This window comes from Macaca nemestrina, chromosome 4, assembly GCF_043159975.1.
Source record: "Macaca nemestrina isolate mMacNem1 chromosome 4, mMacNem.hap1, whole genome shotgun sequence".
NCBI lineage: Eukaryota > Metazoa > Chordata > Mammalia > Primates > Cercopithecidae > Macaca > Macaca nemestrina.
This window is the reverse complement of record NC_092128.1, coordinates 153,825,904-153,853,403: the sequence shown is the minus strand read 5'-3', so window position 1 is coordinate 153,853,403 and position 27,500 is coordinate 153,825,904. Positions and strand designations below refer to the sequence as shown.

General features: G+C 61.9%; 2 protein-coding genes and 1 pseudogene across 4 annotated transcripts in view; 1 reads left to right on the top strand and 2 right to left on the bottom strand.

Annotated features, from left to right (window-relative positions):
• Positions 1 to 3,270: 3,270 nt before the first annotated feature.
• LOC105483398 (LFNG O-fucosylpeptide 3-beta-N-acetylglucosaminyltransferase) lies at positions 3,271 to 12,292 on the top strand. 2 transcript variants are annotated; one of them, XM_011744249.3, is made up of 8 exons: positions 3,271 to 3,790; positions 8,223 to 8,271; positions 8,746 to 8,845; positions 8,941 to 9,094; positions 9,213 to 9,298; positions 9,758 to 9,923; positions 10,352 to 10,437; positions 10,660 to 12,292. In XM_011744249.3, the coding sequence occupies exons 1-8, from the start codon at positions 3,359 to 3,361 to the stop codon at positions 10,724 to 10,726; spliced, it is 1,140 nt and encodes a 379-aa protein (XP_011742551.2). In that variant the 5' UTR covers positions 3,271 to 3,358; the 3' UTR covers positions 10,727 to 12,292. The 2 variants fall into 2 exon arrangements, with proteins under 2 accessions (XP_011742551.2, XP_070951536.1); XM_071095435.1 differs by having other exon boundaries at positions 3,293 to 3,790; positions 9,758 to 9,896.
• A 10,325-nt stretch (positions 12,293 to 22,617) lies between these two features.
• LOC139362651 (uncharacterized) lies at positions 22,618 to 25,450 on the bottom strand (annotated as a pseudogene).
• The window catches only part of LOC105483397 (tweety family member 3), a 34,400-nt gene continuing 29,517 nt past the window's right edge, over positions 22,618 to 27,500 (bottom strand). Inside the window, exons 14-15 of one of the 2 annotated variants that reach the window (XM_011744247.2) lie at positions 27,377 to 27,477; positions 24,442 to 25,753 (exon numbers count right to left, since the gene is read on the bottom strand). In XM_011744247.2, the coding sequence (XP_011742549.2) occupies positions 27,397 to 27,477 (81 nt within the window). In that variant the 3' untranslated portion in view covers positions 24,442 to 25,753; positions 27,377 to 27,396. Of the gene's footprint in view, positions 25,754 to 27,376; positions 27,478 to 27,500 lie in introns of both variants that reach the window. The other variant, XM_011744248.2, reaches the window with a different exon arrangement.

Below are 27,500 nucleotides of genomic sequence, written 5' to 3'. Positions count from 1 at the left end.
GTCAAGGGCAGACCCAGCCCATGGCTTTGGGGACCTGGTGGCACTGACTCCAGCAGGAGATCCCTGGGCTGAGCCCTGGCAGGTAGGGGAGGCCTGGACTCATGGGGACAGAACACTGTCTCAGCCTGATGGTGGCTCGGGGAGGAGGGTAGGGCCTCTGGTCATGTAGGTCCTGGCCCCGTGCGCCTGCTCTCCACCTGACCTCAGCAGGCAGGTCTCTTGGGCCATTTGTGCACCCAGCTGCCCTGGAGCCCCAAACTGGGACTGGTGGAGGGGCCCTGCGGAGGGGAAGGCTGGGGTCCAAGAAGCCCATGAAGCCATGTGCCAGGGCCAGAGCTGGTCTGCCTGGTCTGGATGGTATGTCATCCTTGTGTTACAAGTGGGGAAACTGAGGCTTGGGGAGTAACATCACAGGTTCAAGGTCTTAAAGCTGAGAAGTGGCCCCTCTGGGTTTGGAAGGCAGGCTGGACCCTGGGGCAGCCTCTACCCCCAGCCCCTCTTCCCCAGGACCCTACGACCCCAAGAGGCTTCCCTGGCAACCCGGTCAGCCCTCTCTGTCCTCTCCCCAGCTCCCCTTGTCCTGTCCAGGGCTGAGCACCGTCCCACAGCCCACATCCCTAGCAGGGCTGTATGGCCCAGCGGGCCCCTAGAGGGAGACCTGGGGTCTGGAGTGGGAGGGGAGTGTTTCAGGCTGAAGCTGAGCCTGGGGAAGCAGGCGGGGGTGGCTAGACGGGCCACCCCCTCAACAGTTTTCAGACCTCAAGGAGTCACCATGAAATTCCATTCTCCTGACAGCAAAGAAATTGATTCACTCTTGCCAAAGCCTGCGGCCCCCACAAGAATGCTGTAAAGCTTCCTCCCGCTGCTTCCAGACAGGCAGCAGCATCAGGTCCCCCACTCCTCCATTCCTGACCACACAGAGACGCGGAACCTCCGTACCCAGTTCTATGCATGTGCCCCTGCCAGGCTGGGCCATTCACCTCTGTATAGTCACTCCCTTGGCACAATATCCCCCTTGCTTTCTGTACAATGGGCACCTTGCTCCCACGACCTGCTGGGTCAAAGGCACCACAGTCAGGGGTAGTTGGGGAGCAGGGGTGGTGGGGGGCTTAGGGCAGGAAGTCCCACCCCCTGGCCTGGGAACTGTGGAGAGACGGACTCACAGCACCTTGTCAGGTGGGGTGCAGGGTGGCACGGCACCCACCATCGGTGCCACTGATGTAAAGTCCAGATACAAAGCACAGCCCATCCAAAGATTTGGGGGCTTGGTCATGCGTGGCTGCTGGGGAATGAGGAGGGATTGGGCCTCAAGAAACAGAGCTAGGACTAAGTCACAAGGTGTGTGGACATCAGGCGGGACTTGAACTCAGCCAGTGGAGAGCTATGGAGGGTTTTGTTCTTCATGTGGGTGTGTGAGTGGCTATGATCCTAGCGTGGAGAATAAGCAAAGCAAATAGGATAGGAGTGGGTGGGACAGGAGTGGAGGCTGCCTAAGCAATCCAGGGAAGAGATGGCTCCCTCTCTGAAACAATGCAGATATGGGAGAGGCTGAAGTGATTGGTGTGAAGCACGTGGGGGCATGGAGACCCCTCAGTCTGGAGGCTGCGGCTGGGCTGGGGCTCAGCTGACTTTTGTGGGGACAGCCAACCCAGCCACTGGGTCCTTTCTCCCCGCCTCACCCTCAAGCCTCTCCAGCTGCCTGGAGGCTCCAGGGCTAGGCTCTGGCTGATCGGGGAGGGGTTTATGGCAGGAGGTGACGCCATGGGAGACTTGTCACTTGGGCACAGCCAGCACCATCTGCTGGGGCATCTGCCTTCGGAGGTGGTGACTGCTAATTACCTGGGGCCAGGAAGAGGCCTGGGAACCCCCATCCCCCACACCGCCCAGCCTGTACAGGGGCTAGGGGTGGGGCCCCTGGGGCCCTAAGAGCAAATGGGCTACATCGTCCTTAGAGGGGGTCTGACAGTGGGGCCAGACACTTATCCAGTGAATTTTTTCAGAGCACCTACGATGTCCCAAAACCTGTTCCAGGTCGGGATGACATGAGGTCGCTGCTGTCTTGCGGCTGACGTTCAGGTAGAGGAAAGGAGAGGAGCGCCAAGGGGCACTTAAATAATTTAAAATGCCATCTCAGGCGTGAACATAACTGTCAGCGTCCGAGGGGAGCAGTTTAGCCACGGTGGTGGTGGCGATGGTGGTCGTGGTGGTCGCAGAGACCGTGCTTAGGAGGGCACGGGAAGGCAGCGCAGCCACGCGCAGAGCCACGCCCGTCCACGCTTCCGGAGGACGTGGAGGGCAGGGGGCTCACACCCTGCTCAGGGGACCCTTGGCCACTTCCGGGCCCCTCGCCCCTCACCCTCGGCTGCCGGCGCGCATTCCTGCCGCCCCCGCTCGTGCGAGGGGCGGGCCCGGGCCCGGGCCCGTGGGAAGGGCCGGGGGTGGGGGCCATGTGCCGGGGAGGCGGGCCGGGAGGGCGCACAGCTGGGCCGCATCTGGCCCGAGCGCAAGGAGACCAAATGGGACAGAAGGCGGCCTTTCATCGGGCGAGGGAAGTGGCGGCCTTCGTTTCTCCTCGCCACGGGGCGCCTGAGGATTTCGGGGAGCCAACCCGCCCGACGGAGGGCCGGGACTCGAGGAAATTAGCCCAGGAGGAAGGAGTGGAATTTGGTTCTGGTGCTTTCTCGCCAGAACCTCGTGTCCCCACCTGCAGCACAGGTGGCCAAGCTCTTGCTCTGTACAAATAACGGCTCCCCTGAACCGAGCGCTCGGGAAGACCCAGTCGCCACCCCAGTTTGCAGGGCCTGCCGCGTCCCAAGGGGAGGAAGCCGGGCTCAGGAGGGGAAGGGCACAGCGAGGAAGTAGGATGTACCCCGCGGTCCGTCGGAGCCCAGAGCCCGGGGCCCAGCACCCTGCCCGCTGCGCCAAGGGTGCGCCCCTCCCGTGCGCGGACGCCCGGTGCATCCCCGCCCGGCGCTGGCCAGGCTAGATTTCCTCTTCAGGGACACCGGCGCCGGCCGGGCCCAAGTCCCCAAGCCCCTCCGCAACCCGCAGGGGCTACCCGAGGAGGGCGGGGCGTGCACGTGCGCGCCGGGGGCGGGGCCGTTGCGCTCTCTGGGTCGTTCCCAGCCCCCAGCCGCGGCCCCACGTGGGTCTGCAGGCCTGGAGCCTCGACTGGAGCGAGGCCCCGCCCCCGAGCCAGGGAGCCAATGAGCGCGCGGGGGCGGGACCGGGGCGGGGAGGTTTAAGAGCTCCGGGCGCTCGCGCTGCGCTGCTGTACTGCGCCGCCGGAGCGAGGGGCCTCGGGGCGGTGCACGGCAGGCGCACGGGGCAGGGCGCGCCGCGCGGCCGCCGCCACACCATGCTCAAGCGCTGCGGCCGGCGCCTGCTGCTGGCGCTGGCTGGCGCGCTGCTCGCCTGCCTGCTAGTGCTCACTGCCGATCCGCCGCCGCCCCCGCTGCCCGCCGAGCGAGGCCGGCGCGCGCTGCGCAGCCTGGCGGGCCCCGCAGGGGCTGCCCCGGCGCCTGGGCTGGGGGCGGCGGCGGCGGCGCCCGGGGCGCTGGCCCGCGAGGTGCACAGTCTGTCCGAGTACTTCAGCCTGCTCACTCGCGCGCGCAGAGACGCGGGCCCGCCCCCCGGGGCCTCCCCCCGCCCCGCCGACAGCCACCCGCGTCCCCTGGCCGAGCCGCTCGCGCCCCGAGACGTCTTCATCGCTGTCAAGACCACCAAAAAGTTCCACCGCGCGCGCCTCGACCTGCTGCTGGAGACCTGGATCTCGCGCCACAAGGAGATGGTGAGCCCCCGGCGGCCTGGAAGGATGGGCGGGCGGGGCGGGGCCCCACCGTCTGGTCCAGTTGGTGGCAGCGTCCCATGGGGGCCAGGCTGCATCCCCATCCAACCACTAGGGCCATCTGGGGGCGGCGACGCCAGTGCACCCCGGTGCAGCCAGTTTGCCTGCTGGGGCCAATTTCCCGTTACAGTTGTGTGACTGTCCCCGGGGCCTCACCCCCTGTCCAGCTCCAGAGTCCTGGATGGCTGCAGGACCCTACACCAGTCTCTAGTGCTTGGGGTTGGTGCCCTGTGGTACTTCTCACCCCCAAACATTGGAGCGCATGCATAGGGCATTACACCTTCAAACTTCCCCAAGCAGATTCTGTTCGGATCCACCCTCAGCTCAGACCCCTTCCTGGGGAGAAAGGCTCTTCCTTTAGAGAAGTGAGGAGTTCTGACCCCTGGGCCTTTTCTTCATCACTGCGTTAAGGTGCAGGGAGGGAAATCATTGCTGGTTGGTGGGTCCTGGGGAGTACATCTCAAAGAACCCCGGGTTTGGGGTCTGTGTGGGGACCCTCCCAGCACAGTGCAGGAGTCTCTGAGGCCTGCAACCTTGGGCACAACCCACTTCAGTTGGGCATCAGCTTCTTACACACACATAATTAAGACACACCCCACTTCGAAAATTTCCCTCGAGGCCACAGCAGGACGGTTGGGCTGGGGCGGGATGGGGACAGTGTGTGGGGCTTGCAGTCGGGAGTGGAGGGGGGCATCTCTGGGCTGGGAGTTGCAGAGGCATTTGCTGTAAGGGTGGGGGCTCAGGGAAGACCCCGCACGCCTTTCTCCCTGCTCAAACCCGGGAGACTCAGGGCCTTCTGGCCTGGCACTGCCCTGTTTTGGGGCACTGTGGGTGGGTGGGAGCAGGACTTGGTGAGGTCATGAGGGGGACGGGGAGGGGCAGGGTCCTCTCTGGTCCTGGCGTGGGGAAGGGGCCCTGGGAACCCCATGGCAGCCTCCTGGGAACACAGCGTCCCATTCCCAGGGGCTCAGCGGGCTGGCGGGAGGGGGTGGCGGGGGCCGTGGGTTTTGTTTGGCGGCCAGGCCGTTAGGATTCCCAGCGCCGGGCGGCTCTCACGCCGGTCCCTTGGGCAAGGTAACAAAGCCCCTTTCTCCAGCGAGAAAGGCGTCGGGCCCCTTGTGTGCAGCTACGCGCTCCGTGGGAACCGCTGCTGGCGTGCTGGCCACTCAGGTTGCCTGGCGATGAGGGGGCCAGCGGCCCCCCCCCCCCCCCCCCCCCCGCCAGCATCTCTTCCTGACAGTCCTTTTGGGGCACCATCCCTGAGCCTGGCCCCCCACCCCCAGCACTCAAGCCTTCCTGCTATGTGACCTTGGGCATCCTTCAGCCCCACTCTGGGCTGCCACCAGCTCTGAGCACCTCCCATCTTGGAATTTGGGACCTTTCTTCAGCAGAGGGGATGTTGTCAGAGGGTCTCAGTTATCGGTCTCAGCTGGGCTGTGTGATCCTGAGTAAGACCTGGAGCCTCTCAGACCCTTACTCTCATCTCTGAAATGGGGGAACATGGTCCTTCCAGGAGCATGTTGTAAGAGACTGGCAGAGCCTGCAGGCATGGGGTGAACCCGGCGGGCACTCAGGGTCGAGGTGGGGGCCATCGCTCCCTTGAGCCCTGAGGTCCCTATTGGAGGGTCACCCCACCAGGGGGAAGGTTGAATCGGCCCTCAGCATCAGTTCACCAGCACACAGCAAGCAAAGCCCCCCTTGTGGTGGGTGATGGGCAGGGGTCCTGGAAACCCACAGAAGAGGGCCGCCGTCTCCTAGCCCTGCACGGAATGACTCAGACGCGGTCTGATGGGGGAGATAGAAAGATGTCAGGGCTGTGTGGGGGGAAATCCCCGAGACGCTGTGTGAGGCAACAGTGGGCATCTGACCCACATGCTGGGGGAAGGGAGGGAGGGAAGGAAGACTTCCTGGAGGAGGTGCCATTTGAGCTAGACTGAGTAAAAAAGTGCCCAGAAAGGGCACTCCATCCGGGCATGGTGATGACCACAGTGTGGGGGTTGTGCAGGAAACTTCTAGCAACTGGAGTGGTGGCTGGGGGGAGGGTCGGTTGGTCAGCAGGGGCCACGCCGAGATGGGCCTGGAGTCCAGGATGAAGAGCCTGGCCTTTGGCCCAGAGGTTCCCCGCCCCTCCCAGGAGCAGCCAGGCTGCCGAGCTGCCACCGCAGCGGCCACAATTGCTGGGGAGAACTTGGCATCCTGTGTTTCTTTGAATCGCGTCTCCAGGAACAATGCCGCTTCCTGTGGGTGTCCCCCGGCCCCCGCCCCCCACCCCCATCCACCCTCATCCACCCTCATCCACCCGGCTCTTCCTCCTGCAGCCCCGTCTTTATCTGGGAAGTTAGGTGGCACTGGTGGGTCTGGGTCCCTAGAGGGCAGGGACTGGGCTGGTCTAGCACCACCTCAGCCCCAGGGTATGACCTCAGGCTGGTGCCTATACCTCTCTGGACCTCAGTTTCCCCACTTGTGCCTCAGCTGGTAATGGCGCCCCCCTCCCAGGACTGTCAGGGAGAAGGGAGAGAATCCGTCTCTGCACTTTGCTCTCTGCCCAGGCGAGCTCTGTTATGCCCATTTTACAGAAAAGGAGATGGGGGCTCTGAGTGGCGGGTGAGGCCCATAACCCGGCAGGCCTTTTTCCTCCCCTCCTGGTGGTTCAGGTGTGGGGAGATAGTTGGCCCGGCACCCCCACACCCCACAGCCCCGCCTTCTCAGATGCTGTTCTAGAGGCCTCCCTGCTCCCTGAGCTGAACAAAGGTGACTTTAATCTCTGTAGCCTTGGGCTGGGTTTTTAGGGCACCACCAAATCTCGGGAGAACAGGCCTCCCTTGATCTCATTAAGAAAGCATTTTCCTTTTAACCCAGCGGCACAGCGGAGCGTCTGCAGGGGCTGGCCCTCCGCCTCCCACGGCATTCCTGGGCTGAGATGCTGGGGAGGCCAAGGGGCTGGGTGCGAGTCTGTGCGTGCGGCTGCCCTGGGGTGTCTATGGGTGCTGCAGGAGGGGTGCACGCATGGAGAGGCAGAGACCTAGCCAGCCACCCCCTTAGCTCTGGGCCTCACCCGAGTCAGCATGTGCCCAGGGCTGGGTCAGGCTGGACAAGGATCTGAGACCACCAAGGTGTTCCAGGGCCTCTGTGGGACCTGTGTGTACAGGGAAGGAAACTGAGGCCGGGTGGGCATGGGGAGGTTGTCTCTTGGTCAGAGCATTGCCCATACACCCTGGGTTTTGCACTCAGCCATGCCAGGGTGCGCCGGGCGGCACGCGCTGGGCGGGCCGGGCAAAGGAAGGAACATTCCTCCCCATGTGCCGGCAGGCCCAGGCGGGCGCTGGCGACTCCTGGCCCCACCCTGGCGGCCCCCTCCTCTTCCGCAGAGTGCTCCTGGCAGGGGGCGGCCGCATGCTGGCACAGGTGGGCTGTGGCCTTGGGCAAGCCTGGGTTTCCTTGCCTGAGCAGTGGGAGGGGTGCTGGGCTGCGTGGGTACTGGGGGCCTGGGGACACCTGAGGTTTCCTGCTACAACCCTGCTGACCGTCAGCAACTTTGCAGAACTTCAGGGCTGCTTTGGCTCAGAGTGGGTAACTTGTCCTGCAGGCCATCCAGGACAGGGGTGCTGGCCCAAAGGGCAGCTGGGGGTGGGGGCTGCACTGCTGGTGGCTGCACCCTACCCGCGGGACCTCGTGCCCAGCTCGGCCCGGTTAACCAGGCCAGCTGTATGGTAATGGGTGGTGTGGCCACTCTGCTTAACTCGGCCGAGTTAAGGCCGGCCCAGCGCCCCTCGCCCGCCAGCCCAGGACAAAGCTGGCGGACAATGCCTGGTGATTCATCCTCCCTCCGGGCCCTTTGTCCGCCAGGGCTTGGCAGCCGCCCAGCAAAGGCCTTTGTCCCCAACCCTGAGTGATTGAGACTTGGCTTCCCAAAGCCGACCTCCTCTGCCTGTCCCTCCCGCCACCCCGTCTGTCCCCTGCCTTTCCAGCAGCCTCCAAGTGGCAGGCCGGGTGCTGTGTCAATAAGGGTGTGTGCCTGCCAGGTGCACGGGGTGGGCCGGGAACCGGTTACCTGGCGGGCGGGCGAGGCGTACCACCTGGCTCGTGCCTCACCGCGCCTGGACGACCTTGGGTGCAGCTGTCGAGGTTGGGGAGTGAGGCCCCATCCCCCACCCCCAGGGCGAGTGAATGCGTGAGCCCTGGCCCAGATGGCACTGAGATGGGGCACTTGAGCCCTACTCTGCATGAGTGGGGAAACCAAGGCCCAGAGAAGGGTGGGTGTCAGTGTGACAGAGCTGCAGCTGCAGCAACTCCAGGGTGCCCCATCCGGCCCCCACAGATGGCCCTGGGGTGGGGATGAAGGGCTGGCTGCTGAGGGCTGATTTTCTCCTTCCAGACATTCATCTTCACTGACGGGGAAGATGAGGCCCTGGCCAGGCACACGGGTGAGCCCTGGACTTGGGGCGGGAGGGGGCCCAGGCCTCCATCCAGAGTGGAACCCTCCCCCTCCAGCCTCCTGGCTCCTCTGGGCTGAGAGGTCACCAAGGGCAGGACAAGGAGGGCAGTTTACTCATGGGGTTTGCTCCACGTCCCGCCCCACCACTCGGGGCCCCCCAATTCTCATGCAAATGAAGCCCATTCAGCCCCCCGGGTCCCTTTGAGCCCAGGCAGCGGCAACAGGTGGCGGGTGCTGGGAAAAAACTGCCTGAATGGGCGGGGGCGGGGCCGCCCTGGAAGGGGGCTGGGCTGGGGGAGGGTCCGCAGGCCCGAGCCCCGAGCTAGGGTGGGGGAGGCTAGGGCCGGGCCCAGCTTGAACTAGGGGTCTCTTCTCGAGTCCCTGGGCCCCGCAGCGTCCCCCAGGCCAGACCCCTCTCTGGCAGCCAACTCAGACCTACTCACAGCCACTCCCCCGTCCACAGGCAATGTGGTCATCACGAACTGCTCGGCTGCCCACAGCCGCCAGGCGCTGTCCTGCAAGATGGCCGTGGAGTATGACCACTTCATCGAGTCCGGCAGGAAGTGAGTGTGGCCCGGGGGGACCCCCATCTCCCTGCCCGAGCCTGGCAGCGCCCGCCCCGGCATGCCCTCCCCCGATGGCCCTGCCTTGTCCTCAGGTGGTTCTGCCACGTGGACGATGACAACTACGTCAACCTGCGGGCCCTGCTGCGGCTGCTGGCCAGCTACCCGCACACGCGGGACATCTACATCGGCAAGCCCAGCCTGGACAGGCCCATCCAGGCCACGGAACGGGTCAGCGAGAACAAGGTGGTGAGTGCCTGCCCTCTCCCAGTCCCCCAGCCCACGCGGAGCGCACACCTGGAGTGGGGCGGGGGACAGCAAGGGGCAGCAGCGCCCGGGTCTCAGGACACCTTCTCCCTTCTCCCAGCGTCCTGTCCACTTCTGGTTTGCCACGGGCGGCGCTGGCTTCTGCATCAGTCGTGGGCTGGCTCTGAAGATGAGCCCGTGGGCCAGGTGAGTGCCCTGCACAAGTTAGGCCAGCCGGGTCCCGGGCTCCTCGCCATCGTGGGGCCTGGCTTGGTTCATCTTCCCAGCTGCAGGGAGTCCCCAGCCTCCTCCTCCATTTACTGTCTATATTCCACTTCCCTCTGGGTTTCAGAGGGCAGCTGTGTTTATGGCGGCTGCCCCCAAGCCCAACCTGCTCAGAGCAGCCAGGGGGGCCATGAGCACCCCAGGCACCATCCAGCAGGACTCCTTCCTGCACCCAGATTCCCACCACAGAGAGCCACCAAGCACAGGAGCCGTGCAGGGAGTGTGCCCTGGCTGTGGCCAGGGGAGGCAGAGGGAGCTGCAGCTCAGAGCTGTCTCCAGGGCTCCTCTCTGAGTGCAGCGCCTTTGCCTAGTGGGGCCTCCCCAACTCCCAGCAGATGGCTCCTGCCTCTGCTCACCGGTCTGGGCCCTTCCCTCCCACAGCGGGGGTCACTTCATGAACACTGCTGAGCGGATCCGGCTGCCCGATGACTGCACCATTGGCTACATCGTGGAGGCCCTGCTGGGCGTGCCGCTCATCCGCAGCGGCCTCTTCCACTCCCACCTGGAGAACCTGCAGCAGGTGCTCACCTCAGAGCTCCACGAGCAGGTGCACCATCCTCCGGGCCCCGCCAGGACTCGGAGCACAGGAAGGGATGCGTGGCTGCCGAGAGGGGCGCAGTGGGTGGGGGTACTGTTCCAAACAGGGAGGCCAGGCAGCGCATCACTGTCAGCCGGGGGGTCATTCCTGCCATGAGCTGAAAGCTGTTTACGGCGGCTTGTTTTCCTGCCTGCCGTCTCTTCTCTTCGCTGCGATGCGCCTATTGTGTGTATTTTGCCCACGGCTGGCGATGCAGCCGGCCCCAGCTGGTCCCCAGTTTGAGACCTTATTCCTGGGGTGTGCAATGCAGGTGTCCTTCCAGGTCCAAGGGAGGCCAAGGCAGGGCCACTGCCTCACTCAGAGCTGTGTGGCCAGCCTGGGGCAGGGCCTGGGGATGTCAGGGCCCCTCCCTGCATCACTTCGCCCCCTCCCCACAGGTGACACTGAGCTACGGTATGTTTGAAAACAAGCGGAATGCCGTCCACGTGAAGGGGCCTTTCTCAGTGGAGGCCGACCCATCCAGGTGAGGAAACGCTGGCCCCGATGGGCTTGCGTAGGGTGGTGTAGGGGCATCAGGGGACCTCGCCGAGCTGCAGCGGGGTCTAAGCAGCATGACTCTACACAGAGGTGACCCCCCCGGAGTCCTGTTTGCTTGGGGTGGGGCCGCCAGTGCTGTGGGACTGCAAATGGGAGCTCAGCACCTTCCTGCCACCCACACAGACCAACCCCTGCTCTGTTCCCACAGGTTCCGCTCCATCCATTGCCACCTGTACCCGGACACACCCTGGTGTCCCCGAACTGCCATCTTCTAGCAGCCATGGCTGAGACCCAACCCCTGGGCGCCCCTGGTATCCAAAGGGCCCAGTGACCCTGTTGCGCTGCCCTGGCCTCGGCATTCGAGGCTCCCCCAGGGCCGTGCCTGTGCGTGTGCGTGTGCGTGTGTGTGTGTGTATGCATGTGTGTGTGTACTGTATGCCCACCCAGGTAGCAGGCTGCTGGGCAGTTCTGCTCTGTGGAGGGGCGGGCACAAGCGCCACTTATGTGCCTCTGCTCCGAGAGCCAGTGGGCTGCAAGGCCTGCTTGGAGGGAGGATTTGTGTGTCGGAGGCCACTCTGATGATTTTTGGATCTTTTTTTTTTTTTTGAGACAGAGTCTCGCTCTGTTGCCCAGGCTGGAGTGCAGTGGCCGGATCTCAGCTCACTGCAAGCTCCGCCTCCCGGGTTCCCGCCATTCTCCTGCCTCAGCCTCCTGAGTAGCTGGGACTACAGGCGCCGCCACCTCGCCCGGCTAGTTTTTGGTATTTTTTTAGTAGAGACGGGGTTTCACCGTGTTAGCCAGGATGGTCTTGATCTCCTGATCTCGTGATCTGCCCATCTTGGCCTCCCAAAGTGCTGGGATTACAGGCTTGAGCCAGCACACCCTACCGATTTTTGGATCTTTCTGCAGCTGCAGGGCTCCGGGCTACTTTGCAGGGATGCATAGATCAGGGCTCCGGGCTACTTTGCAGGGATGCGTAGATGCCTTTCTCTTTCTGCTGAGCACAAGCTCTGTGCTGGGGGTACCTGCGCCCTGAAATCCTGACTCCTGTGTCATAGCCCCAAGTCCAACTCACTGAGCCGTGTTCATTGTAGGGGAGGCTGGGTCTGGGGGTGCATGACCCAATCCCCTTCCTTCTGGCCTGGGCACTGTGGCTTAGAGTAACGGTAGCCACCGCCCAGTTCCAGTGGCCCCACAAAGCCCCCAGTGGCCCCACAAAGCCCCCAGTGGCTGGCTGTCCAAACAGTGGCTCCCCTTCCAGCTCTTCTGGGTGGGGAGTCTTCCAGGCCCCCTCAGAGGTCTTCCCTTTGCCTCCCCAGGACAGGGTGAGTCAGAGCTCAACATTTAATCTCCTCTCCAAAGTAGAGAGCAAGTCGCCCACAGTGGGCGTGTCTGTAAATATTGTGACAGTATTTTTTTACTGTGCTGTTTTTTTGAAAGGGGGTGGGTAAAAAGTAGGGTGTTCTTGTTTTTTTGCTTGGGGGATGGGGGTGGGGGAGGGTCTTATTTTATCTTATCTTTTCTGTGGATCAGAAAAAACGGAAGCCAAACTCGGGGTCATCTTTGTTGTTGAAGCTGAAGTGGGACTATCTGGCACTCTGTGTATTTATGTGTTCCAGCATCTGGAACCTCCCATCCCTGCCCTCCCCCTGCGTAGCTGCCACCTCCCTGCGGGGCCCAGTGTGGCTCACCTGCCCCATGGGGTGTGTTTCTTGTCGTTTTTCTCTTTGCAAAGACATAGCTAGGAAAGCGAATGATAAGGGAAAAGTTCTCAGGGAATTTAAGTGTTGTTGCTATGGTGACGTCCTTTTGCTGTGAATAAAGGTGCTCTTTGCAGCAACCCTGGGGGTCGTGGTCTTGGCTGAAGGTGGGGCCTAAGCCGCAGGGCAGCTGGGGGAGGGGGGTCAGGCACACAGGTGAAGGGGAGGCTTGGCCTTGGGTGCACCGCATGGAGCAGGTAGATAGGAAACCCTTAGAGACAACTGTTTTGGAATGAAACCTGGCGTCACAATAGCTGCCTGCTGGTGACTACAGGTGTGGCCCGCCCAGGGTCAGGTGGCCGCTGGTGGGTGGGCCCTGTGCTTCTGGGAGGAACAGGTCTAGGATGCTGGGGGCTCTAGGTCGCAGCCAAGAGCACAACCCCAAGGCTCTGGCCACTGGGGAGCCCAGCCCCTGCAGGAGGGACAGTGACTCCTATGACCAGGCCTGGGACCTCCTTATCCACCTTCACTCCTGCCACAAGCTCGCAGAGTCCACACCATCGCCTCACTTTACAGGTGGGGAGACCGAGGCCCGGAGCAGCTGATGTCCAAGGTCCGGTAGCCAGGCTGGTGGGCTGGGGAGGTGCTCAGACTCCAAGCCAGGCAGGCCGTGGGTCCAGCCGCCCCGCAGCTGGTAACGCTGTGCCTCCCTCTCCTGTGAGGTGGCCCCAGGCCCGGCGCCCGCTCAGGGGTGGTGGGAGGAGTCCTGGAGAGCAGGAGCCGTGCCAGAGCCCCCCACTGCAGCTGGTCCCAGCCCCTGCAGAGATCCAGACCCTTGTTTTCTAAACACAGCAGCTCTGCAGTGCTTTTCCTTCCTCAAATCCAGCCTTTGAGGGTGACTGAGGAGGGGAGGGGTGCCGCAACCTCCGCGGGGATTCCCTCCCCTCACCCTCCTGGCAGCCCTGGGGCGGCTCACTTCCTCTTCACCATGAGCCCCCACCCCATCCCTGGGGCTTGCACCCTTAGCCTGGCACTGCCCTGGCCATGCCCCCTGCAAGTTCCTGCTCTGGACTGACCCCTGCGTCCCCTATTCTGCTCCAAGGAGACAACACACTGTGAGAAGTGTCTCTCTTTGTGGGGGTACCTTGCCCTCCCCCATCGCTGCCCCTTCCAGATGAGTGCTGATGTGCTGAATGGGCCTGCAGAGACCCCTCACTCTAAACCTGGCTGGGGGCTGCCCTGGCCTTGGGGGCGGCCGGCAGGGTTGTGACCCCACCTTGGCCTTGGCTGGTTCTGAGTCAGCAGAGCAGCTGCCCAGGGGGTGTGGGCAGTGATGGGGATGGCGGGAGGATGGAGGGCCCTCACCATCACACAGCCTAACCCCCGTCTGGGTGGCTGTGATCCTCCCTGGGCACCCACCACGTGCCCACCCACTTCCCACAGGACAGTGCAGGCCCCTCTTCTGAACAAGGAAGCTGAGACTCCGGGGTGGGGCGGCGGGGGGTGTCTTGACGGAACAGGCTGTGGGCAGAGGCTCCTGGCCTCCTTCCTGCCCGGCTGAGTCAGAGGCTTGGGGCCTTCTGCCCTGGCCCCAACGCTGCCCCCGCCTGCAGCTGGCCTTGCCTTCCCACAGAGCTGGTGGGGCCCTGGGGTTGGAGGTGTGGCTGGACCCAGGGATCAGAGAGACCCATGGACACAGCTGTGGCGGCCCCGCCAGGGCTTGGGGAGTCCCCATTAATGTTCAGATGTCCCTGTGTGTGGAGCGGAGTGGGAGTGGGGGCTGAGTGGGCACTGGGGAGAGCAGAGGAGCAAGAAGTGGGGTGGGGAGGAAGCCCGGCCCCTCCCAGGGCCTCGACCTCTCCATCTGAGAAATGGGAACAAAGGTAAATGCAGTCCCCAGGTGCTGGAGGTCAGGGGGCGTCTTGGGAGGTGCACGGGCTGACGCATCTGGGCCCCTTCCTCTTCCAAGCTGAGGGAGGGACATTTCTCTGCCCTCAAAAGGGGAAGCAGGCCCAGCAGTGTCTTAGGGGAATGAGGTAGCCTGACCTCTTCCATCCACCGCCCCCCACCCCCCAGAAGGTGACTCACCCAGCGGGGGAGGTGAACTCATTCCTCCCCCAGGTACATTCTGGGGACAGCTGTGTCCCACCCCCAAGTGGTGCCATCACACCAGATTAGAGGCTGGTCAGAAAGGGGCCTGGCTGGTCCCTGGGGCTCCATGTCCCCCCCAGTCTAGCCTAGCCAGGCCCCCCCTTCCCAAACTACTGATCATTTATGAGGCTTTCAACACAAGTAAAACTGCAACCACAGGGGCTGCTGGGTGCTCAGCCAGGGTGGCAGACCTCAGCCCCCACCCCTGCTTCCGTTCTGCCAGGCGAGTGCCTGGGGAGCCCCAAGGCTGCTTGGGGTCTGGGAGGGGCTGAGAGGGTGGGGCACCTCCCCGCTCAGTTGAAAGGAACTTCCCTTCCACTGGGGTAATCAGGGCCAACTTCCTGGAAGAGGTGCCCCTGAGCCGAAGCAGGAAGACTTTGTCAAGATGGAGTAGGGAGAGGAGGGGCCTTCCAGGTCTCGGCACAGCCTGGGCAAAGTTGCAGAGGTGGGATCCGCTGGGAGGATTGGAAGCCTGGGAGGGAAGACAAGCAATGGAGTTGGGTCTCGTGATGCCCCCTCCCCAGTCACAGGCAACTAGGGCTTTCCACGGGCTCAGAGGGGCCAGGGGCCAGGCTGCTATGAGACTTAGCCAGTCTTGCTGCATGGGCCTGGGGTCAGAGGGAAAGGAGGGGCCAGGGCTAGGTCCATCTTCGTGTCTGTCAGACCGATGGGCAAGTCTTGCTGCCTACTGGGCCCATGTACCCACCCAGCCTCAGCCTTCTCAAATATTCTCCGGGGTGACCCCCTGCTTCTGAGCCCAGCCCCACCTTCTGAGTCCAGAATTGGACACGCAAGAAGGCACTTGGGGCCAGGTGTGGTGGCTCACACCTGTAATCCCGGTATTTTGGGAGGCCAAGGTGGAAGGATTGCTTGGGGCCAGGAGTTTGAGACCAGCCTGGGCAACATAGTGAGACCCCATCTCTACAAGAAAATTAAAAATTAGACAAGCAGGTGGCACACACCTGTCGTCTTAGCTTCTCAGGAACCTGAGCGGGGAGGATTGCTTGAGCCCAGGAGTTCGAGGCTGCAGTGAGCCATGATTGCACCACTGCACTCCAGCCTGGGTGACAGAGTGAGATCCTGTCTCTGAATTTTTTTTTTTTTTTTTTTTTTGAGACGGAGTCTCCCTCTTTCGCCCAGGCGGGAGTGCAGTGGCCGGATCTCAGCTCACTGCAAGCTCCGCCTCCCAGGTTTACGCCATTCTCCTGCCTCAGCCTCCCGAGTAGCTGGGACTACAGGTGCCTGTCACCTCGCCCAGCTAGTTTTTTGTATTTTTTAGTAGAGATGGGGTTTCACCATGTTAGCCAGGATGGTCTCGATCTCCTGACCTCATGATCTGCCCGTCTCGGCCTCCCAAAGTGCTGGGATTACAGGCTTGAACCACTGCGCCCGGCCTTTTTTTTTTTTTTTTTTTTTTTTTTTGAGACAGTCTTGCTTTGTTGCCCAGGCTGGAGTGCAGTAGTGCAATCTCAGCTCACTGCAACCTCTGCCTCCCAGGTTCAAGAGATTCTCCCACTTCAGCCTTCCAAGTAGGTGGGATAAGAGGTGTGTGCCACCACACCTGGCGAATTTTTGTGTTTTTAGTAGAGACAAGGTTTTGCCATGTTGCCCAGGCTGGTCTCAAACTCCTGGCCTCAGGTGATCCTCCTGCCTTGGCCTCCCAAACTGCTGGGAGTACAGGCATGAGCCACTGTGCCTGACCTCTTTAATTTTTTTAAAAAACAGAAGGGCTGTGCTTGGTGGCTCGTGCCTCTGCTCCCAGCCCTTTGGGAGGTCAAGGCAGGAGGATCACTTGAGGCCAGGAGTTTCAGACCAGCCAAGGAAACAGCAAGACCTCATCTAATAATAAATAAAAATAAAATAGGGCTGGGCGTGGTGGCTTACACCTGTAATCCCAGCACTTTGGGAGCCCAAAGTGGGTGGATCACTTGAGGTCAGGAGTTTGGGACCAGCCTGGCCAACATGGTGAAACCCCATCTCTACTAATAATACAAAAGTTAGCCATGCACGGTGGCGGGTGCCTGTAATCCCAGCTACTTGGGAGACTGAGGCAGGAGAATTGCTTGAACTCAGGAGGTGGAAGCTGAAGTGAGCTGAGATTGTGCCATTACACTCCAGCCTGGGCAACAGAGCAAGACTCCATCTCAAAATAAATAAATAAACAAAATAAAAAGGCACCTGGACTCTGTGCATCCCAAGGAGGGACCCCAGGACAGGGTCTCCTCATCTCGGCCCCTAGAGGCTGGAGGTTGCCCTGATGATGTCACTGTGCTGAGGTTGGAGGCTCAGAGCTGTAACCGCCCCCCCCAACCATGCACCCCCTGCCTCCCCCATGTAGGCCTCTAGGACCCCACTTCCCAGCCTTGTACAACCCGAGCAGTCCCTGGACACTGGCTGGTGATGATGGTAGGCGGTTTCTCACCCCTTCCAAATCCCACCTTTCCCAGGCCCAGGGGTGCAGCCCCAAAGAGTGGGGAAGAAGGACACCCTTGCAGCCCCGTGCTTGTTCTTCAGAGTTCCTGGCACAACTCACAGCACCATGACCGAAGCCTGGCTCATGCAGTTCGGGTCCTGTGGAGGGCACGCCTGACCCACTTTCCTGCGGCAAGAAGCCCCAGGCCCCCTCCTGTAGCCGCTGTCTGCCCCGGCTCTGGGGGATGGCATTGCAACCTCAGCTAAGCCATGGTTCCCCCTGCCCTCAGAGCCCCACCAGCAGCCTCCAGGCAAGGTGGGGAATACAGATTCCCAGGCCTGGCCCAGCACGGCCGGAACTGCAGGGAGGGGCCTGCCCAGTCTTTCCTCCTCTGAGCACGCGGCGCCACCTGCTGGGCACTTGCGGTCCACACAGCAGCTCTCACCGCCACCCCAGCCCCTTCTCATCCTCCCTGCCTCATCCTGAACTCTGGCTTCTGGGACGGGAGCTGCCACCTGCTGCCCACTTGGCCTTGTGTGGGTATCCATGGGCTCCCTCTTTCCGAGAAGATTTCGGCTCACACTCCCAGATACTCCTCTTTCTTCTTTCTTCTTTCCTCCTTCTTCTCGAGACGGACTCTCGCTCTGTCACCCAGGCTAGAGTACAGTGGCACGATCTCGGCTCACTGCAACCTCTGCCTCCCAGATTCAAATGATTCTCCTGCCTCAGCCTGCCAAATAGCTGGGACTACAGGTGCCCGCCACCACACCCAGCTAATTTTTGTATTTTTAGTAGAAACGGGGTTTCCTCATGTTGGTCAGGCTGGTCTCAAACTCCTGACCTCAGGTGATCCATCTGCTTCGGCCTCCCAAAGTGCTGGGATGAACAGGCGTGAGCCCCATGCCCGGCTGCAGCACCCTCTTCTGCACTGCTCAGGGGTCTGTTCTTGGTGACCTTGGCGTCCCCTCCCTCAAACACCCTCTCCCCCAGGCCCCCACTCATGGTCACTCTCCAGGCCTGGCCCTGCCCATGGCCTTACCCTCAGTCATCCCTGCCTCCCGCTCTGCCTTCACCTGCCTGTCCTGATGATCCCTTAATGATCTTCCCACCCTCCCCATCTCCACCCTCCCACCCAAGCGTACCCTCACCTGGCTGCAATCTCAGGGCCGAGCCTCCTGGGCTTGATCTTGCCTTCATCATCATCTCTGGGCAGGACCTGTCACCTGGCTGCAGCCAGTCCACTTTCTGTACCTAGGCAGCTGAACATAGCTGGAGAAAGGCCACTTCACCCTCTGTCTAGTCTCACTTGGAGTCCCAGACCATGGACCCCAGGGGGCCTCAGGGATCCCACCATTCCTCTCCTGTGGCTCACCCTTCCTCCTCTCTCCTCAGCTCCCACCCCTTCCTGCCCACCTGGCTGCCTTCCTATTTCATGAGACCCTCCAAGACCCACCCACATGTCCCCACGGGGCCCTACTCCTGTCTGTAGCCAGCCTCCACTGTGTCCTGGGTCCAGCTCCTCTTGGCTACTCAAGAACATCGTGCCACTGATGACATCGCCTCTCTCCTCCCCTGCATTCATTTGCTGTCTACTGGATCAGTCTTACTAACCTTACAAACATGCCATTATTTCCCCATCTGAAAACACACACGTTGGCTGGGTGCAGCACTCTGGGAGGCCGAGGTAGGTGGATCACTTGAGGTCAGGAGTTTGAGACCAGCCTGGCCAACATGGTGAGACTCCATCTCTACTAAGAATATGAAAATTAGCCAGGCGTGATGGTGGGCGCCTGTAATCCCAGCTACTTGGGAGGCTGAGGCAGGTGAATCGCTTGAACTCAGGAGGTGGAGGTTGTAATGAGCTGAGATCAGGCCACTGCGCTCCAGCCTGGGCAACAGAGCCAGGAAAAAAAAAAAAAAAAAGACTTGCCGTTGTGCCCATTCCTCCTCTCCCGTGCTGTCCTGGACCAGCTGGGAGGCTTCACCAGATGTGTGTTGTGCCCCAGGTGACTCATGGTCACCAGATGTGCAGGCCACATCCCAGTCCTCGCTGAGCTTGATCATCAGCAGCGTTTGGCGTGGTCCTCCATCCCTCCATGACATGCTGTCATGTGGCCTCCAGGACACCTGCTCTCCTGGGCTTCCTCTCAGCTCACCCCTTCCCCTCTCCTTTGCAGCTCCCTCTTTTCCCAGACTCTGTACACCGGGTGGGAGGGGGGCCCAGACCCAGTCTTTGGTCCTCTGTCTCCTCTTTGATACACACCCGCTTGGCGATTTTACCCAGGCTGGTGGCTTTAAACACTGTATCCATGCCAAAGACCCCAACTACCAAAGCATCTCCAGTCCAGTGCTCCCCTCAAACCCCAGAGAATGTACATCCCACCACCTCCCACACCCCTTGATGGCTAATAGGCTCAACATGCCCCAAACTGGACCCCTGACCTCCCCTGACCCAATCACGCGCTCTCCCCATCTTGATTTATGACAATACCCTACCCACCCCCAGCCAGTTGCTCGATCCAAGCCCCACACCCATGCCTAGCCTGCCAGGAGGTGCTGCTGGTGTTACCCTCCAGAACTCAGTCTCTTCTCACTCCCTGCACCCAGCCCGGCCACCATCAGCTCTCACCTGCCCCCCTGCAGCAGTCTGCTAATTGGTCTTCCACTTTTGCTCCGTCCCCTTCCCAATTCAGCAGCCAGGGCAATCCTATTAAAATGAATGTTAGGGCCCGGGTGCAGTGGCTCATGCCTGTGATCCCAGAGCTTTGGGAGACCAAGGCGGGCGGATCACTTGAGGTCAGGAGTTTGAGACCAGCCTGGCCAATATGGTGAAAGCCCGTTTCTACTGAAAATACAAAAATTAGCCAGGTGCAGTGGCAGGTGCCTATAATCCCAGCTTCTCAGGAGGCTGAGGCAGGAGAATTGCTTGAACTGGAAGGCGAAGGTTGCAGTGAGATCGCACCATTGCATGCCAGCCTGGGCATCGCAGTGAGACTCCATCTCAGAAAAAAAAAAAAAGGAAAAAGAATGTTAGGTCATGACACTCTAATCATAGACCCTCCATGGCTCCCACCTCCCTCTGGTTCAATGTCAAAGTCTCTCCCACTTCCAGCCACCCAGTCTCGTCCTAGCTCCCTCCGCTCCGGCCAGCCTCACCTCCTGGCTTGAACACACCAGCCACGCATCTGCCTCTGGGCATTTGCACTGGCTGTTCTCTCTTCTGGAACCTGCTTTCCTCAGATAGCCTCAAAACTAAACCTGACTTCCCATGGTAGGCAGGATAATGGCTCCCAAAGTTGTCCATGTCCTCACCCCCAGACTTAGCATGGCAAAGCAAAGCGACTTTGGAAACACGAGTTAATTGTGGATCTTGAAATGGAAAGATGATTGGAAGTTACCCACGTGGGCCCAGTGTAAGCACAGGCAGGGGGGTTGGGGTCAGAGCCAGAGATGTTCTCTAGTGTTCTCTGCTGCTGGCTTTGAAGGTAGAGGAAGGGGCCACCAGCCAAGGAATGCAGGTGCCTCTAGAAGCTGGAAAGGGCAAGGAAATGAACTCTCCCCTGGACTCTCTCCCCTCAGAGCCTCCAGAAGGAACCAGCCCTGCCAATACCTTGGCTCTAGCACATAGACTTCCGGCCCACAGAACAGTAGGATCATGCGTTGTCTTAAGCCCACGGAGCTTGCTGTGCTTTGTGATAGCAGCAGTGGGGACCTCATGCGCTTCCTGGCCTCCAGCAGTCTCTCTTGGCTGCCATTTTCCAGGGAGGCTTTTCCTGACTGTTGGAAATTACACCTGGCCAGCCAACACCCCTGTCCCTGCCCTCCTGATCCCTCTACCACGATCGTTTTCCTGCAGCAAGTTCTCATGTGTTCCATCATCTGCTGGTTAATTTTGTCGTTTTTCTCCCACCAGAGCATCAGCTCTTTGAGGGCAGAGCCCTTTGTCCTTCGGTTCGTTGGGTGCACTCCAGTGCCCAGAACAGTGGTTGGACTTAGAAACACCAGCCGGGTGAGTGGATGAGTGGTATGCGCCAACCCCCGCCAAACCCTCCCACCCCTGTCCTGTTAGGAACACGGGTGTTGTTTTCTGCCTTTCCTGATAGAGAGACGGGGACGGAGATCTGAGAGTGGCTGCTGGTTCTTGCTCCAAGCCTGGAGTTCTCTCCTTTTGGGCTCCTAGCCTCAGATGTCCCTTATCACATGACTCCCAGAAGCCTTGAAACTCTGGCATCTCCACTCTGGGGAGCTCAGCGGCCTTCCTTCACAGCCGGCCTGTCCTGGGGCCCACCCTGGAGCAGCCATGGTCAAATCCAAGCATACTGGGCAAAACTGCTGGTGTGTGCTGGTGGCAGGAGGAAGGGGCCCTGCCCAGCGGACCCTGCCCCCGCACCAGCCCACAAACACAGGTGCCCTGAGAGCTGGGAGCCAGAGAGAGCCCCAGCATCCTCTGCTGGGCCTAGTGGCTCCCTTGCCACCTGTGTTCCAAGCCTGTGCACCCAGGCATGGGAGACAAATGCTCTGCTGGTCAACAGGGGCGTCCCCCAACTCTGGGGGTCCTAACAGCGCCCTGTGAAGTAGGTGTGTTATCACAGGGTTATGTGCCTTTCCAAGCCTGCTTCTTAGCAGAAGCGTGGGGTGAGGGGGGTCCTTGAAACATGTGGGCCCTGTGCGGGCCTCCAGGAAGGGCGCCAGAGGACCCCCAGCCCAGGGAGCACAGGAATCCGCCGCGGTGCTGCTTCTGGAAGGACAGGGAGTGGTGGCACTGGGGGCTCAGGAAGAGCTCGGCCCGAACCCATCATTGCTCCAACCTGGCCACTTGATCCCTCCATCATCCCTGCTCCCGGCCAGGCCCCCTCACCTCTCCTGAGGGCCAGTGGGGCCTCTGCACAGCGATCCTGGTCCCGGCGGGCCCCTGGCAGTGTGTGTCCGGACAGCAAAGTGAGGCTTTCACCACATGGATGGGATCAGCACTCCCAGCTCCAGACCCTCCGATTCATCGCTGCTCTGCACACGGACGCCCGGTCAGCAAGCGCCCTGAGCCTGCGAGACACCACTCACCCAGCGAGGGTGGCCCTGTCCACTTGCTCCAAGCGGCTCCTCCTACTCCATCCCCGAGATCTCCTTCCCGGAGCCTTCGCCCACCTATAATTTTTTTTTTTTTTTTTTTTTTTTTTTGAGACAGAGTCTCACTCTGTCGCCCAGGCTAGAGTGCAGTGGTGTGATCTCGGCTCACTGCAAGCTCTGCCTCCTGGGTTCACGCCATTCTCCTGCCTCAGCCTCCTGAGTAGCTGGGACTACAGGTGCCCACCACCACGCCCTGCTAATTTTTTGTCTTTTTAGTAGAGACGAGGTTTCACCATGTTAGCCAGGATGGTCTCCATCTCCTGACCTCGTGATCTACCCTCCTCGGCCTCCCAAAGTGCTGGGATTACAGGCGTGAGCCACCGCGCCCGGCCTCGCCCACCCATTTTGCAAGGCCCTCGCCCACTCACTCCAGAAGCCCTGCCCACCCCATCCCTGGAGAGCCTGTCCCCGGCGCCCCGCCAAGTCACTCCGAGGCCCCGCCCACCCCTGGAAACCTGCCCACAACCCCGAGAGGCCCCGCCCACCCGTTCCTGGCGCCCCGCCCACAACCCCGAGAGGCCCCGCCCACCCCATCCCTGGAGAGCCTGTCCCCGGCGCCCCAACAAGTCACTCCGAGGCCCCGCCCACCCCTGGAAACTCGCCCACAACCCCGAGAGGCCCCACCCACCCGTTCCCGGCGCCCAGCCCACCCCTCTGAGCTGACCTGGTCGGTCCCGCTCTCAGAGTTCCCCTGTACCCCCACTGCCCCTGCCTGGAGCCGCGGACTCCCTACCGTGGAGTGCCCAGCCAGGAGCCAGAGCAGCTCAGGAAGAGAGGCTTGTTTAAAATTTGTTTATTTTAAAACATGAAACCCAAGCTGAATAGAAACCACAGAAATTACATTGACGAGATTTTTAGTATTTGCCAAGAAAAATAAAGCCCCCAAAGAAATAAAAATCAGCCCCCAAACCCAGTTCTAAAAAAACAAAAAAACACAGCGACAGTACATACAGCCATGGCCCTACGGAGGCTGGAGGAGGGGGAAATGCAAAATGGTTCAGGCCTCAGTTCCTGGATGTTAAATCACACTGGGGTGGGGGAGGTCAGATGCCCGGGCGGTGTGTGGGGCGGGGAGTAAACCGGGAGGCTGAGTCTTAAGATTATATATATATATTATATATAACAAATATGAAGTGGTTCAGTACACAACCATTATGGTTAAACACAAAACAAAGATCCCACAGGAGGGGCCCTGGTTCCCCGCCTGCCCCCGTCTGAGGTTCTAGGGTCCAGGGTGCTGCCTCACCACCCCTCCCAGGGCTGGGCAGAGCTGGCCCCAGGGCAGGAGCAAATGGTGCTTGGAACTCAAATTGCATAGTGAGATGGGTGGGTGGGCAATGGGCCAGGGGCTGCTCCCAACCAGGCCCGTTCACTACCAAGCTTGCCATGACATGTGGAGGGCTCCTGGGGTAGTGGATGCCTGCTGAGGAGCCCCCTCAGTGAGGTAAGCCCATGGGCTCCTCCCTCTTCTCCCCAGGGCCACCCTGTCCTTCCAATGAAGCTGTGGGCCTGGGAGCTGCGAGACCCCCTGTGCAGGGTGAGAGTGGGGCCCGGCCACGGCAGCAGGCACCAGCCAGATGCCCCCAGTAGGTGTGGTGAGGTCATGGGATGGAGTAGTTAGGAACAGGGCACTGAAAACTCAGAACAAAAGTACAACCAACGGCAGGCGCTCCCCTCCACCTACTGAGGTGGGGTTTGAACCCCTTTTGATTTTCCCCGTTTCCTTTCTTCAACCTCGGTGAGTAGAAAGTCACAGACGGGCACACACGCACACCATGGTCGGGAGTCCCGAGACAGCACGAGGCTGGAAGCCCCGGCCTCACCGCCTCTCGAGCTATGTCCATTCACCCGGCAGGCAGCCTCGCGGCCATGGATAGCATTTGTGCTTCTGAGCGGTCGCAGGGCGCTTGGCGGGCACCCAGGCCAGAGAGTGCCAGGGCCTCCCTCCCGGCCCTAGCTCTGGAGAGCTCCCCTGGTGAGTCAAGCCCAGAGGAAAGACTGGGCAGGCTGGCTGTGGTGGGGCCTCCGAGGGGGCTCAGAATGTCAGCCACGCGGGGCCTGAAGCAGAGGCCCCTCCACTGAGGTTTGGTCACGTCTGGGAAGCTCAGACGCCCTGGCTTGGGGTCCCAGGCCCATGGACTCCCCTCCCCACTCTGGCCTCCCACATCCCCATTTTTGGTCCCAAATACCAGCACAAAGAAAGGAGGGGTTCACAGAGGAAGGGCAGGGCAGAGCCTGGCCCCAGGGAAGGGATGAGGACATTTCCGGTCCAGGTAGCTGCCGGCTGCTCTGGGAGGAAGAGCCACGTGTCTGTAAACTGCTGGGGCTGGCGGCCTGTCCCCCTGCGGGGCCCGGCCTTGACCCCCGCACGCGGCCATCCAGCTGCCCTCTGGCTGCCCCTGGCCTTGGCACAGGCATCAAGCCTCGAGGGCTGGGCTGGTTGGGCCAGGGCTAGGGCCAGAAGGGGCAGCACGTCCGATCCTGATGTGGCGTGGCTCTGCCCTCCATGGCGGGAAGCACAGCAAACATCGTACACTAAAGCCAAAAGCACCGTAGGGAAGCCTCGCTCCCACTTCACCGGGAGGGAGACCGAGGCCACAGGACCTCAGTCCACAGCCTGCGGGAGGTTCATTCCCGAGGACAGTCCTCCTGGGGCAGCACCTGCCTGAGGAGGGGTGTCCAGGCCCTTGGGCTGCCTGTCGGTCTTTGGCACCCCCTGGAGCACCCCATGAAGAAACGCTACTGCAGCCTTGACTCCCAGCCAGCTGCTCCGGCCTCGGCTCCAGCCTGGACTTGGGCTCACGCTGCCGGCTCTGGGCCAGCCAGGGGCACCCGTGGAGGCTGGGGGGTGAGGTTAGTGGTTAGTCCCAAGAGGGGATGGCAGGGGCTGAGGGACGTTCACAGACGGCTCGGGTCCAGCCCCTCAGGCCGGGGTCCTGGGACGCTGTACCTGTCACGGATGGAAATGGAACCAAGAAGGGAGGGAAGGGGGTGCCAGCAGTCCCCCTCAGCCCGCAGCCCCGGCCTGCCCTAGAGATGACAAATGTGGTTAGTGCAAAGAATGAACCAGACACAGCTGCCCAGTCTCTGGGTGGGGGAAGGGGGTTTGGCACCAAGAAGGCAGCCAGCACTGGGTGGCGGGTGAACAGCCCGGGCTCCACGTGGCCCCTGCTGTCCATGGAGGGCTGGGGCCTCCGGCAGGGCGGGTGCTGAGGGAGAGAGTGAAGCTGAGGTGATGGAGAGAGGCCCTGCTGGAGGGGGCCTCTGGCAGCTGGCAGGAGGAGTGAGCCTGTGGGTGGGTGGGCTGCACGGGCAAGGAGGGCACTGCAGAGAGACAGGCACGTGGAGGGACCATGGGGGGACCGCAGGGCAGAGATGAGCAGGTGGCACGTGCCCATCCCTCAGTGGCCAGCAGGCGCCAACACAGAGCGGCCCCAGCCGTGCCTGTGAACTAAGAAGGGGTCCACAGAAGTGCCGGGCAGGAAGAAGGAGAGCTGTGGAAGGAAGGGCCGGCGACAGCACAGGTTGGGTGCAGCCAGGACTTGTGGGTGCGGCGGCCATCTGCAGAGGGAGCGTGCCAGGATAGTAGGTGGCGTGCAGGGTTGGGGCATCGGCTGGCGGCAGCGTTCAGGTGTGACCCAAGTTGGCGGTACGGGCCCAGAGCCCCTGCGTCTCCACTGTGCCCCTGCGGGGAGGGGAGAGGAGGGCAAGCGGCCTGCAGACACGTCCGGGGTGGGCCTGGTGCAGTGTGCGAGGGTCCGGCGGGTGGCCCGGGTGGAAGCGGCAGTGCTGGCACGGGGAGGGGCAGTTGGCACGTGGGGTGGGTGGCTGCCGGGCGCCGTCTAGTGGCTGCCGCTGGAGTCGGGGCGAGGCTGGCTCGTGGCGAGGTATTTGGCTCTCATGCTGGAGGTGTACTGGAGGGAGACAAGGGGGAGGTGTCAGCAGGGCCCCTGCATGGCACACGCAGTCAGGGGCGTCTTCCGCGTGGTCCTCACTCGGCTGAGCCAGAAGCCCTGGGGGCAGAATGGGACAGCACAGGGTGCCCTGACAGAGCCTACAGGGAGGGGCTCAGGAGGGGCCGCGGGTTGGGGGGCCCTGTGCTCTGGGCCTGGCTGGAGCTGAGGGAGGGGCAGCCCCCAGACTCGCCAGGTTCAGGGCAGGGGATGTCTGCTCTGAGGAAGGCTGTACACACGGCCCCCCCCATGCCCACATCAGCGGCATTCGGGCGTCGGGCCAGGCAGAGCTCTGCCACCCCCAGAAGCCACAGCTCCATGGCCCTACCTGCACCCAACGTGCCCAGGACCTGAAGGACACAAACCAGCCACCCTTCAGGCCCAGGCCAAGGCCTCCTCCCAGCCCAGGGCCGGGTCCTCCTACAGCCAGGCCATAGCATGCAGGAGTACAGAGGCCCCAGCCTGAGGACATCCCCCGGACCACTCTGCCCCTTCACGCTATGGAAAGAGAGCCCCCTAAGCCACACAGGAGGCTGGAACAATGCCACCCCCCACTCCCGTGGGGGACCCCACTGTGGGCTCCTGGAGGTCTTGGACTTAGGAACAGAGGCGGCCGCAGGGGGTGCTGCCGTGTGCCTGGCTCCGCAGCTGGCCTGCACGTCGTGGGCGCCCTCGTCCAGCCAGGAGTGTGAAGGTCTTGAGTGCACGTGTGTGTGCATGAGAGTGCATGTGTGTGCTCACAGAGAAACGCACACGCGCGAGGCATGTGCTGAGGCCAGACAGTGCAGTGGACCCACAGGCCTGACGCGGGTCAGGAGCCGGCGGTGGTGAGGAGACCTGGCAGGCTGGCTCCCATCCCACGTGGGCTCCAGAACCCTAGGGCCCCAGGCCCATCCCCACAGTCCCCAGACTCAGACGCACAGTTTCCCAGGTCCCCGAGAGCCCTCCTGGGACACCTAGAAGGTTTCGAGCAGCCCGTGGGGACACCACGGAAGGGGTGGGAGGAAAGAGCCACGGCCCAGAGCCTCGTCATTCCACGGACATGCAGCACAAGGCGGGGGGTGGGGTGGGACGGGATGGGGCACACGCCCAGACCCCTGAAGGAGCCCAAGCAGGCACCCACACCACCGTGGGACCAGCGGGAGAAGCTCGCGTGCTCCCCGGCACACGCCTGTCCGTGTACACACCCCTGATATGCAGTTGGTGCCTCCAGGGTAGGGCCTGCTGGCCACACGCCCACAGCCCTAGGCACATACAGGGGTCTGGGTGCATGGATTCCTCACTGGGAGGTGACAGAAGGGGCTGGGGCCACTTGGAGCTGGTGGCAGAGTCCCCAGAGGCCAAGCAGCTGGGCAGGGGGAGCCTGGAAGGGGACTTGCCAACCCCACTGTGAGGCTGGCAGACCCAGAGCCAGCATTAGAAGTCTCTGGCTGGGCTGCGGCGCTCAGAGCTGGCCCTGCCAACAGGAGCCAGACAGATGGAGCCCCAGCCCAGTGCCGACGGGAGGGCGGCAGTGAGTGCAGGGCAGAGGCGGGAGGCGCAGGCGGGTGGCCGTGCGGGGTGGGGGACCCGGTGGGTCAGTACCTGTCGCTCTGAGGGCACAGCTACCACAGCGTTCGGGCACTGTCCATGGGCTTAAACTGCCAGCCCGCGTGGCTGCCAGAGTCCAGGGCAGCCAGATAGCGCTAGGAGGGCCCAGGGTGGGTGA

Coding starts and splice junctions, on each gene's coding strand:
- LOC105483398 (XM_011744249.3), top strand. CDS start 3,359: ATGCTCAAGCGCTGCGGCCGGCGCCTGCTGCTGGCGCTGGCTGGCGCG. Junction 9,095..9,212: donor GGGTCAGCGAGAACAAGGTG/GTGAGTGCCTGC, acceptor CCCTTCTCCCAG/CGTCCTGTCCACTTCTGGTT. Junction 10,438..10,659: donor GTGGAGGCCGACCCATCCAG/GTGAGGAAACGC, acceptor CTGTTCCCACAG/GTTCCGCTCCATCCATTGCC.